The sequence below is a fragment of the Sapajus apella genome, unplaced genomic scaffold (genome assembly GCF_009761245.1).
Source record: "Sapajus apella isolate SASKATOON/1434 unplaced genomic scaffold, GSC_monkey_1.0 scaffold46, whole genome shotgun sequence".
NCBI lineage: Eukaryota > Metazoa > Chordata > Mammalia > Primates > Cebidae > Sapajus > Sapajus apella.
Genome location: NW_022436986.1, coordinates 10,307,379 through 10,320,192, shown reverse-complemented (window position 1 = coordinate 10,320,192; position 12,814 = coordinate 10,307,379). Strand labels below are relative to the sequence as shown.

The 12,814-nt window shown below is 37.5% G+C and overlaps 1 protein-coding gene across 3 annotated transcripts in view; it reads right to left on the bottom strand.

The window, feature by feature from the left end:
* The window catches only part of SMC2 (structural maintenance of chromosomes 2), a 44,841-nt gene extending 32,986 nt beyond the window's left edge, over window positions 1-11,855 (bottom strand). The window contains exons 1-9 of one of the 3 annotated variants that reach the window (XM_032240233.1): window positions 11,469-11,855; window positions 10,424-10,694; window positions 9,661-9,810; window positions 7,713-7,835; window positions 6,587-6,625; window positions 6,062-6,172; window positions 5,830-5,874; window positions 4,078-4,311; window positions 3,707-3,856 (exon numbers count right to left, since the gene is read on the bottom strand). In XM_032240233.1, the coding sequence (XP_032096124.1) occupies window positions 3,707-3,856; window positions 4,078-4,311; window positions 5,830-5,874; window positions 6,062-6,172; window positions 6,587-6,625; window positions 7,713-7,835; window positions 9,661-9,810; window positions 10,424-10,591 (1,020 nt within the window). In that variant the 5' untranslated portion in view covers window positions 10,592-10,694; window positions 11,469-11,855. Of the gene's footprint in view, window positions 1-3,706; window positions 3,857-4,077; window positions 4,312-5,829; window positions 5,875-6,061; window positions 6,173-6,586; window positions 6,626-7,712; window positions 7,836-9,660; window positions 9,811-10,423; window positions 10,695-11,165; window positions 11,373-11,468 lie in introns of those variants that run through there. The other 2 variants (XM_032240232.1, XM_032240234.1) reach the window with 2 other exon arrangements.
* Between the last annotated feature and the right edge of the window lie 959 nt (window positions 11,856-12,814).

The window sequence follows — 12,814 nt, the reverse complement described above, 5'->3', positions numbered from 1 at the left end:
ATATCCACATCGGCCTGCCACCTATTACTCAAGACCTCATATGTTACTCAATAAAAGCAGTACTGTGTACCAAGTGGAGAATAAGACATTACTTTCTTAATTAAAACCCACTATAGATAAGAATGTCACAATGGCCTATTACTTTCTTAATTAAAACTCACTATAGATAAGAATGTCACAATGGCCTAGTCTGGCTGGTCAGAAAGGCGTGTGGGGCATGAAGACTAAAACTGGAATGTCACAGGTTGAATGCCAAGGTCACATGGACACTAAGCCAAGGAAGTATCCCAGATATAGTCAAACAAAAATTGTTGGTGCTGGTGGCAGTCATTAATAAAAATGAAGCCTCACAGCTGGTAGGTCTCTTGGGTACATAAACACAGCATGTTACCCAAGTGGGTGTCTTTTTTGGCCCCCTTTAATCCAGGTGCCCAACAAAGCCGCCAAATTTGAACAGGACACTTTGCAGTAGCAGGCCTTAGAAGATAATTTAAAGTGGTGGCCTTGGTGCTGCTTTTGAAACATTTATACCCTGTTAGCCTGATGCAATGATATGTGCCCACAATCTCTATGCATGCTGACTGAAGTCTACGGCAACAGAAAATTGTCACTGGGGAAACCCAGCCTCTCAGAAGTTGAACTTTTAAGTTGCTTGAGGCAGCCACCCGATATAACCCTTTGGAATAATAACTTCTTGCTTGCTATTGTGCACTGGTGGAGACTGTGTGTCTTAAGGCCAGAGCACTACATGCGACTCTGTGACTTAAACTGCCCATTCTTACTTGGGTGCTTATAAACCCTATCAATGAATTGGGGCAGGCTCAAAAGAGCTTGATTATCAAACGGAAATGGTACATTTGAAATCAGGCCAAGTTGGAACCCCAAGGGACCAGTAGGTTTCAGGAAAAAATGGCTAGTTTATTAGAAAGGTCCAAACAACCAACAGAGGATGCTTTGGCTTTTCCTCTGGCTCCCTGGGTCCTAAGATTCTGAGATGTGCCTACCAATGGCATAGCACGGTTTATTCAAAGTTCCATGAAAACCAGGGGATCCTCTTGACTGTAACCAGCATCAGGTCAATAAATGGTCATCTTTTGACTGAGACTGAACATGGACATTATGCTCAATGGGCCAAACTATATGCAGTGGTGATGTCCATTCGGGCCATCCCATCACTGTATCTTGCTACATTTTACCAACTCACAGGCTACTGAAAAAAGCCTAGCCATCTGGGCAGAAGGGCAAATGAGTGACTGGAATGTTAAAAAAAAAAAAAAAAATTACCTTTGTGAAGACTCAGTATCATGAAAATGGCCATACTGTCCAAAGTAATCCCCATCAAGCTTCCACTCACTTTCTTCATGTAATTGGAAAAAACCACCTTAAACTTCTTATGAAACAAAAAAAGAGCCCACATAGCCAAGACACTGCTAAGCAAAAAAAAAAAAAAAAAAAAAAAAAAGCTGGAGGCATTATGCTACCTGACTTCATACTATACTACAAGGCTACAGTAATCAAAACAGCATGGTATTGGTACCAAAACAGAGATACAGACCAATAGAACAGAACAGAGGCCTCAGAAGTAACACCACACATCTACAACCATCTGATCTTTGACAAACCTGACAAAAACAAACAATGGGGAAAGGATTCCCTATTTAATAAACAGCGTCAGGATAACTAGCTAGCCTTGTGAAGAGCAGAAACTGGACCCCTTCCTTACACTTGATACAAAAATTAACTCCAGATGGATTAAAGATTTAAACTAAGACCTAACACCATAAAAATCCTACTAGAAAACCTTGGCAGTACCATTCAGGACATAGGCATGGTCAAAGACTTCATGACTAAAACACCAAAAGCAATGGCAACAAAAGCCAAAATAGACCAATGGGATCTAATTAAACTAAGAGCTTCTGCACAGCAAAAAAAAACTATCATTAGAGTGAACCAACAGAATGGGAAAAAAACTTTTGCAATCTACCCATCTGACAAACGGCTAATATCCAGAATCTACAAAGAACCTAAACAAATTTACAAGAAAAAAAAAAAAAAACACATCAAAAAGTGGGCGAACGGTATGAACAGGCACTTCTCAAAAGAAGACATTTATGCAGCCAGCAAACATGAAAAAAAGCTCATCATCATTGGTCATTAGAGAAATGCAAATCAAACCACACTGAGATACCATTTCACACCAGTTAGAATGGCAATCATTAAAAAGTCAGGAGACAATAGATGCTGGAGAGGATGTGGAGAAATAGGAATACAGAAAAAGATGAAAAAGGAGCAAGCAGCATCAGTGTGTGAAGCTTAAGGACATGACAAGACTAAGGAAAAATGAACCCAAACCAAGGCAGGTTCATATGTTTAGAACTTGACAAACCTCACTTAAAAAAAGTAATTGATGAACTGGTTTGAACTGTTGGATGCCGCAACACAGACTGCTACATCATTCATATTGCTTCAAAATTTGCCTAAATTTTCCTCCAGTTTCTTAATTCAACAACTGTATTTCTCTGCAAAAATATCTAAGAGGGCAAATAAATTATTTTGACAAAGTTAATTTTTTTTCCAGTGAAAACGCAAATGTGTATCTTCACTGGAAGAACAGAATCACCCTCAAAAGAAGTACCACAAGCTCCAAAAACACACCTACTCATCTACATACATGTGAGACTATATACTCAACTCTTCTGTTATAGGAATGGATGACCTATTCCTAGTTCTTGCAAATGCGACCTCCTCTAATTATACACTAGTTCCTATCCTATTTTCAGCTACTAAGGGGCACTATTTTAACAACTCTCCCATCTCTCTCTTCTGAATCATAAATGACGCCTTTTCTACTGGATTTTTTCTGCCAATAAGGAATTTATTTATCCCATGTAAAATCAAGTCAAAAAAACTCTTCTGTATTACCCTCGTTAGCTCCCTATTTATCCTCCTTTCAGAAAACTTCTCAAAAAGTTATCTATATTCACTTTTAATTTTTTCTGCCCTCATTCTGTGGAAGTATAAACACAATCTAATCAGGCACTCATGGCCACTTCTCCTTGAAACATCTTTTTTACCTAGACTCCAGGACAACTTACCTGCATAATTTTTCTTACACTATTCAATCTCTTTTGAATGTTGAGATATTCCAACAATAATAGTGAAAATATCCCAGGGCTCCAAACTTCCTATATAAACTTACAGTCTTGATAATTTTATCTAGTCTTATGGATTTAAATAACACCTGTACATTGATGATCCCTCCAAATCTGTATGTTTGCTGAGATTCAATATTCATATATTTAAGTACCTAATCAACATCATTTCTCAAGATGTCTAACAGGCTCCTCAAGCCTATTACACTCATCCTGTATTTCTTAAGCTTATGAAACCTGTTCTTCCTATTCTCCACCTTACTTCAATGGCTACCCAATTTAAAATCCCAAATTGTACCCTTTTCCCCCTACACTCCTAATCCCCTGCCCCCGCTTTACTTTTTCTCCACATTAGTTATCACTATATAACATGTTATATGTTATAACATGTTATATAGTTATAACATGGAATGAAGACCCACAAGACAAGGACTTTTGACCACTGATCAAGTTGTAACCCTAGCCTAGACAACTATACTTAGCTCTGAGTAGACACTCACTAAATATTCATGCAATAGATAAACGTACACTAGAGACATATTAAGCTCACTTACCTCAACCATATTTTTTTCCAGCTCTTTGCGTTTGCTTTCTTCACATGCCAGATTTTTCTTCTTGAGATCAAAAGCACTTTGAGTTTTAGTATTAACTCGCTGAGCCTCCGCAAGAGCATCTTCTAAAGATCGAAGTATACCTCCTATTTCCTGTAATAAAATGAGCCAATTCACTTATGTAAAATTTGTTCCTGTTGTCATTTTCTTGTATGAGTTCTGTATCAAATAAATACTTTTTTATAAGTTATTTCCCTCTTACGGCAAGATTAACAAATCAATAAGGAAGACAATGCCCATCGAAACCTAAATAGTTACTATAATTTAATACTTTTTTCAGAGCACATTATCCATTCTAATACATATGTTCAGACCTTATCTTTTCTTTTTTCCAATTCTTCTATTTCATGATTAAGTGCTTTTATTTTTTTATCGTTCTCACACAATTCTTCCTGAAGCTTTATAACTTTATCTTGCATTTCTTTTAACTCCTCAGCTGAGCGTGCTTTGGTATCTTCAGCCAGCAAAAACTGATAAGCAATATATAAACGACTCAAATGTTCTATTTCTCTCATTACTTTTTGGTACTCCAAGTAGGAAGATCTTTCCTGAAAGGAAAGAAGTCACAAAAAAAGAATAACTCAAAATTGTATTAGAAAAAAAAACCACAAAATCAATTATGCAACATGTATTAAATTTCTCATTACATAACAGATTTCATCCTGTATTAAACAATTATAACATTTTAAAATGGAGGAAGCTTTACATAATATTAGAAGTCAGGATTTTTAGATAGCATTATACCATCTTTAGTGAATCTTTTGGCTATTTCTTTTAAAGAAATATGGACATAAGTTTCGTAAGCTAGTGTTAATTAGTCGATTAAAGACAACTTACACACCCACCAATGATACACTATTAAATTAATTCTGTAGTATTACCAAGATGCCTACCCATTATTTTAAGCACTAACTACTACAAGCATTTCCTCACATTATTACTAAACTTGATTCCCATAAGGACCTATTGGGACCAGACAAAGTCACAACTAAAATCCTTAATTTAGACATAAAAAACAAATTTAGAATGATTAAATGATCTGTCCACGTTGTTAGATTTAGGAAGAAATTGTGCCAGATCAAGTCTAGGACCTAAGTTTAAATTCCTGATGTAGTGTTTCTACTAAATCATGCATACAAAAAGCGCACCTTCAAGATGGTATTTTTTCCAGTAAAATCTACACTACTATATGGATTCACAAGACAGCTTTAAGTCTTAGTACAAAATTTCAATAAGCATTTAATAAATTCCTAAATGGATATCTTTAAAAACAACATTGTTTGGATGGGCACAGTGGCTCACTCCTATAATCCCTGCACTTTGAGAGGCCAAGGCAAGTGGATCACTTGAGCCCATAAGTTCAAGACCAGCCTAAGCAACAAGGAGAAACCCATCCTACAAAAAAAAAAATATAAAATTAGCAGGCAGTGGCGGCATGCATCTATAGTCCCAGCTACTCAGGAGGCTAAGGTGGGAGGATCCCTTAAGCCTGGGAGGTGGAGGCTGCTGTGAACTACGATCATGCCACTGAACTCCAGCCTGGGTAACAGAGTGAGACCTGTCTCAAGAAAAAAAAATGGAGTTTATAAATGCATTCTTTCACAAAATAGCGCCACAGTTTTTGATGTCAGGAGCTGCAAAGATTACAGAGAAAACTCAATTCTGTTTTTATACCTTTTGCTTACAAAATACCTTGACAGCAATAATTATACTGACAGTCCTTATCCTGGAAATTTCCACTCTGTCAATGAGGGTTTCTAAGAGTGCCATTATCTTTAACAAATGTTGTTCCAGTCAATCTTAATTAATACTTCTACGAAGTATTAAAATTTGGCATACCATTTTCTGAAACTATAAAAATTACTCTCCAGTATCTTATGACTTAGTAGATAAGTACGTATCTTCTGCAAGCAGAAGGCTGAGCCTATACAGTGCCAACTCTAATTCTTTAACTCACTGCAGAAAAAAATCCCCGAGAAATAGTATCACTATGTGTATGATTTTGGATACATCACTGACTTTTGAAAGACATTCTAATTGATTATCTTCACATACACAGAATATACCTCTTTTAATTTTTGAATGGTTGGAGTGATCTCTTCTTCAAGTATCTGGAAAATAAAGTAAAATCAGTATTTTCAGTATATAAAGTACCATTAATATTTATTTGGAAGAGAAGTAGCATGGATGACTATGGAAAACTGAACCAAGAAAAAAAAATTCTTCCCTCTTTACAGCAAAAACTCTTAGCCCAAATTTACATTCTTCTCCAAAAATGTTTTATATGAATTAATTTACCGTCTTAATTTCTTTCAGCTTTGCCTCCTTTTTTTCTATAGTTTTCTGTGCAGCTATTTTTTTGTATTCATACATCCTGGTTCCAGCTGCTTCTTCTATCATGGATAAAATCTGGAATGACAATTTTATTAATGTTTAGTATCCAAGACAAAGTGTCCCACTGGAATTTACATTAAGTATATCATTTTTGCCCTGACCTCGCTAAACATCTTAGCAAAATTTGGCCCAAAGGAATCATAAAAATACAGTAATTTCACACAAATCTTATCCTGTAGGCTTTTTCTGTAGGAATGAATTCTGACAAACACCAGTTAAGCAAGACTCCTTTATACAATCAAAATCAATTTTAATATTTGGGCATAGTGCCAAATATTACACAAACATACAACTGTCTTTACTAATCATTCCTAAATAAACAATGTTTCCAAAAATTTTAATAGAAAAAATATTTTTAAATGGACTCTCTGGAAGATTAAAATAATATCTATACCCACTATTTTTAACATCCATAAATGGTACTCTTACCTCTGGAGGTTTCATATTCAATACTTTCGTAATTCGGCCCTGAAAATAAAATGGCAAACTTACTAAGATAACAAATTACAGAAAATGTTTATCTGTACGGGCATTCATGTTTATCTAGATTGTACTGGCATTCATGTTTATCTAGACTGAAACTACTGTGTCTCAATATACCAATCTTTGGGGGTCTTTCTTCTACAATTCTAGAATTTTGGAACTTTGCTATTCACTTTCTCACTCACCGGTGATACAAATTAGGCAAGTTATGAAATGATACAAATGAAATAATCCATTAAATGATACAAAGTTAACAAGGACCAGGTTTCTGAAACAGTTAACATTAATAGGTAGAAATATTCAATTTTAAAACACATAAATATAAGAAGAAATTTTAGCATAATTGATAAACTTTTAAAATTTGTTTGAATGATAACCCTCCAGGATAATTTCACAAAACAGATAACATACTTCCAGGTCTCAAATAGAATAAAATTTTTCCTGTCAATGCCAGAAAACCATTAAATTCATTCATTACCAAAAACAAGTAAAAAGCCTGCACACTCAGGTCTCAGAGAATCATATTACTAGAATGTAGATTCACTTAAAGTAAATTTTCAGCTTTGAAGCTCTGATGTAGTGGAAATATTTTTATTTTGGTTCCACTGACACACTCCCATTGACTTTACTGTAATTCTCTCAAAGGATAGCTGGAAGAGTCAAATTAAATAGTGTAAATGTAAAATAAAATCGGCCTTTATCCCTCATTTGTGTGTCTCTAAATAAGAAAATTATGCAAACTTTTATACTTGTAATATTAAGTCATTAATCCAATAATTTAAAAGGACATATTATGACAATTTTTGTACAGTTAACATGTATTATTCTTTGAGTGACAAAATAAAAAGTCAAGGAAATCTAATTCCAAACATTCTAGAGAATCCAAAGGCCCATAATATAGAATATATTAGTGCAAGTAACTAAACCACATTTCTTAACAGATGGCCGGATACAGCAGAATAATAAATAGAAAATATAAAATCCAAAAATAAGGTCCTTCTATTGTAATTACTTTCAAGTAAAAAATGTCAAAACTATTATGAAAGAGATATAAAGACCTCAAACAGAATACCTGCATGATGAGAAAGTGGGGGTTGTTAACATTAAGGCCAACAGAACAGAAGAGATCCTGTACTCTGGTGTTGTTGGCATTTACTCCATTGATTAAATATTTATTTCTACCACCAATAACCACCTAAAAAAGAAAGCAATATTTTAAATATTAGTGTACATGCACACCTTGGGCTGTGATAAATTACTAAGTATATTAGCTTACATTTATTTGTTCTGTCTGACTAGCAGTAAACAAAACAATTCTGCATAGTCCAACAAGCATGACATGGCCAAAATCACTGAGTCAGGACACCTAGTGTCTAATCCAAGTACTTCTGCTAACTAGTTATATAATTACACACAAGCCTTTTACTCTGCTATGCACCAGACTCGGTCTCTCAGGTAACTTCTAGCTTTATGTTTCCAAGTATATGTAAAACATACTTGCCTTTCCTAGTTACCTTCTTTGTTACTTTTCTACAGAGGGTAACTCTCTCTACTTTATAATGGGAATAGAAGTCAGACAAAGTAGCTTGACATTAACTCATGACAAGATTCAAAAAGCTATTAATAAAGAAATGATTTGTGACTATTTAAAAGAAAGGGTAATCATGGAGCTTCAGTATGATTTCATTAAGTCGTGCCAGACACCATACTCTGCTATCACACTTAAATTGTCATTTATTGGGTATGACCATCTCATCTACCAGATTGAGGTCCTTAAAGACAAGCTCTGTTTCTCATTCTTCTAACTGTGCATCCCAATACATTCAAGAACACCCAATGTACATCAGGCACTTAAATTAATATTGAATAAATGTTAGTTCATTTCTTTTCCTGACAGGATTACTGTGTTGGTAGTTCATATATTAACGTATTTGAAGAGACCTCTCTGACAAGAACTTTATGACAAAACTTTGGTGAAGATACAGGTTTATAGCCTGAATGAGGACAGGAAAAATTAGGTGGATTAGTATGAGATTTAGTGACAATTCCTAGAGGGTAAATATTTGATGGATGCCTAATGGCATAGATCATTTCTGTCCCAACCTAGTCGACCATTTTTTTTTTTTTTAAACCAGAGGTGTTCATTAAAATAGAGAAGAAAATCTGTAAGTGACATAATGCAAAGATGGATAGTATATGGGAGCTGACAACATTTAAAACCTTGACAAGCTGAAAACACTCCCTGACTATATTAATAACACACCTAAAAAAATTTTAGTGGTTTCAAGTAAATCTAATATGAATCCACAATGTATTATCAACACTCCAATGCTCTATGGGAAAAATAAAAGTAGAATGTCTAAAATGAAATAATAACTCTAACTGGACCAATTCCGATACACTCAATCTAAGATGCCATTAAAAGAAATAGAAAGAGATAAATGGAGGGCAGGGAAGTAAACTGGAGCATACTTGGTATAATTAGGCAAGTGAAGGAACTAGAAAAAGACCTGGCAAGATTTCACTTAGAACTGAAATTTGTATACTTGCATATCACTTAAACACTGAAACGGAATAAATTAGATTTGCTCTTGGTGCTCTCAAGAGGACAAGGATCAGTGTATAAAATTTTAAGACAGCAGACTATGACAAAATTTATAGGAATAACTAATAAGACCTATCCAAAATCAGAATACGTTATCTCAGAAGACTTCAAGATCTCAAGTACGCCGGTGTTCAAGAACAGCCAGAGAAGATTCAAGTATGGTTTAAGATTTCAGTATAGTTGAGTACTTATATTGGATGAATAACTTTTCAGCTCTCTTTCAATCCTCTTAGTGATAGAATGTCCATGATCAAAATTTTAATATAAGGAAAATATTCTTAAGGAATCCAGTCAGAATTTAATGCACCAATTTTGCACATGAACTTCCTCTAGCACTTTATGCAAAGGCATAGGCCAAAAAACACATCAGACATAAAACTTCTTAAGATACCCAAATGTTTAACCGGGCACTCACCTGCCTTGTTACTGTGATTTCATCATGAACCTCAAATCCTAAAGGACTTTGCTTTTTGTCAGAATTATCAAAAGTAATTGACACCGAGGCTTTGGTAATACCAGCCTGCCCATTTTTGTAAACTAAATCTTGTAAATTAGAAGCCCGAACCTAAAATAAAGGATGAAAAGTTTATAAATTACAAAACTCCCTATATACAAAGCAGCACTAAAAATGGATTCCTTGCTGTTGGAAAACCCACCAATATTGTGTCCATTAAGTAGACAAGGATAGGCAGCTGCATCCTCTGGCAGAAGAATAAGAAAAAGAGGCAACAACCTGCAGTGGACATTTTTCTCTACAGAATGCTTTCAATTCTGAATTGTTTCCTATTCGTTTTTCGACAAAAAGTTACTTTGCAAGATATAAAGACAGTGCCCATGATTTTCACTAGTCATCCAATCCATGAATAGGATTTGGAAAGGCATCATTACACAGGGGTGAAAATACTCTGGAATGAGACCACTTTAAAGTCAGAATGCCTGAGTTTTGAGACATTGTTATTTCTAAACATCTTAAAAGGATGAACCTTAGGCAACCTCTCTAAGTGTCTATTTTCTCATCTAAAGGAGTAATATTACTTTCCTTAAAAGGTTGCAGTGAGGTGTAATTTACAAAATGTATAAAAACACAAATGAAGAGAATATTGGTAAATCTCCAAAGTTCAGTAAGGATTCTCCTGCCAAACTTAAAATTCACACAAATGAGAAAGTTTACACTTTACCTGAGACAGGTTGGAGATGCCCAGCAAAAAGCAGATGGAGTCCAATATGTTGGATTTTCCACTACCATTTAAACCAGTGATAGCATTGAAGAGGGGGTCAAAACCATTGACTTCGGTCCTCTGAGCATAGGACTTGAATCCCTCTAGAACAATTGACTTAATATGCATTTTCGACACTGTTTTGCGTCAGCAAACCTCTGACAGGCATCAAACAGGCCACAAACCAGTTCTATACGAAACAGAAATAACACCGTCTAAGTGGAATGTGAACCTAGAATCATAATGAACACGAGAGGCAAAAACAGGAATAAGAGGGCGATAGAAATAAGACAGCCACTTGACAAACTATCTCGTCTGATATAGACAACTTTCACTTACTCGAAAATATACCAGAGCCAGCCACTGCCTGGAAATTAAACCATTCAACTGGGAAGTCTTAACTATTTCTCCTACCTGTTTTTCCAGGTTTGCCTTCTACTTTTACCATACTCTAGCTAGCAAAGACTACGGATTATTTCATATCTCGTTCTCTTTGCCCATAACGTGCTTTTCTCTGATACTGGCATAGCTTACTCTCTACTGCACGCACGTCTTTGCTCAAATGTCACCTTACTGAAGTCCTCCCGGACATCCCTATGTCACCTCTCCACATTCCTTCACTCGGCTTTTTCCTTCATGGTACTTAAAGCTAATGTCAGACGGTCATTATCTGTCTATAAGTTCCTGTAGGTTCTTCACCTACATCCATCATGGCATCCCCGAATTGTGCTTGACCGCGGGAGGAAGGGAAGGCATTTAAGTATTTACTAGAGATGAGATGTATCTCTCATATTCTCCAACTTCTAGCTTTTACTCAGGCTGTGACCTAGCTTCTCCAGGCCTGTCTACACCTCTCTGCCCTACTCAAAGGCCGAACAGGAATTAGGCTTTATTCCTATGGTCACCTGAGACGCCTCTTTACCACTACGCGTCCTCCCCGCAGCCCCCGCCTCCCGCCAGGAAGCCTAGCCGCGCTCAACCGGCCGCGCTCAGGTAGATGCCTCACCGCTGCCTCAGGCCAGGGCTTGACGCACTCCAAAAGCTCCTCCGGTTGACAAAGGAGGGGAGCAGGCCAATTCTCTAGCCGCGGCTGCTACGAAGCGAATTTCACCATAGCGGCTACAATCCCCACCACCCCGCTCTCAACACCCGCGCCGGAACTATTTATTCCTTTGAATTTCGGCGCGAGCAAAGGACCCCACCCCCATTGCTTATTTCCTGTGCTGGTGCCTAGGAGCTGCCTGTCTTTAGGGTTCTATTTTTCTCCTGCACTAGAAGGATTAAAGCCGTAGGGCAATAGGCAAGAGAGTCTCGATAATGGCAGCTCCGCGGATCCTGCGGCGCGGGCATGGACACTACAGGAGCAGGTGGTATATGTTCACATCGGCATCCGGCATGCTATGGTCAGCCCCACACCTCGGCCCGGGGTCCTCGCGCTTCGCCAGCCCCGCCCCACCCCGGGCCCTCCGGTGGGCCCGCGGCGCCCTGCGGACCCCGCCTTCTCGAGGGCTCGGCGTTGCTTGCTACGGCGACCTTCTTTCCCCTTGAAGCGACAGAGTCAGGAATTGGGAAGGCTTCCTCTAAGTGTTCTCGTCGGTTCTGTTTTGGAAGCCTCAGAATCTTCTGGGGTTTACTCAGATTGCTGCAAAGTAACAGCTGTACTTCATTGGGCCCAGAGAGGCGCCGGCCTTCGGAGCACTCTGGCTCGCCTTCGGGCTCCGCCCGGTGCTGGCTGCGGACCTGGCGGAAGAGCCTTTTTATCTGAAGTGTCCTTGTCGGGAAGGGACAGTAGTCTACCGAGAGCTGTTCAGATCCCAGAGCGGAATTGTGTGGTGCTAAATACCTGTTCACCTCCCTTACACTGGAAAGCGGTGTAATGATTAACCGACCTAACCTGTCGAGAATATTTCTGGAAACCTTTTAAGACAGGTCACGTTTATTGATTGCTGAGTATTAGGCTATGTTCCAAGAGCTTTTTAAAATCCTCGTAGCAACCCTATGAAATCGGAAATTGCCCTTGTTTGACAAATGAGTAAAATGAGTCCAAATAAAGGCTAAGCAGCCTGTCTAGTAAGCTGGGATTTGTTCCCAGGCGGTCTGGCTCCAGATAACATATTTTTAAATACATATAGGCTTCATGCATAGAATCTAGTACTATTAATAACCGATCCTCTTAATTGGTACGTATCGTTCTTTCCTTTAGGAAGAAAAAAGGTGTCAGGATTACTTACGCTTCCAAGCACGTTCATACTAAAGAGGGAGGGCTTAACGGTGGAATGGGTATGGTGTTATCCTAGGTGAGGTAACAAAAAGATGGAGCGGGCAACAGTGCTATTTTGGGATGGCTTGATC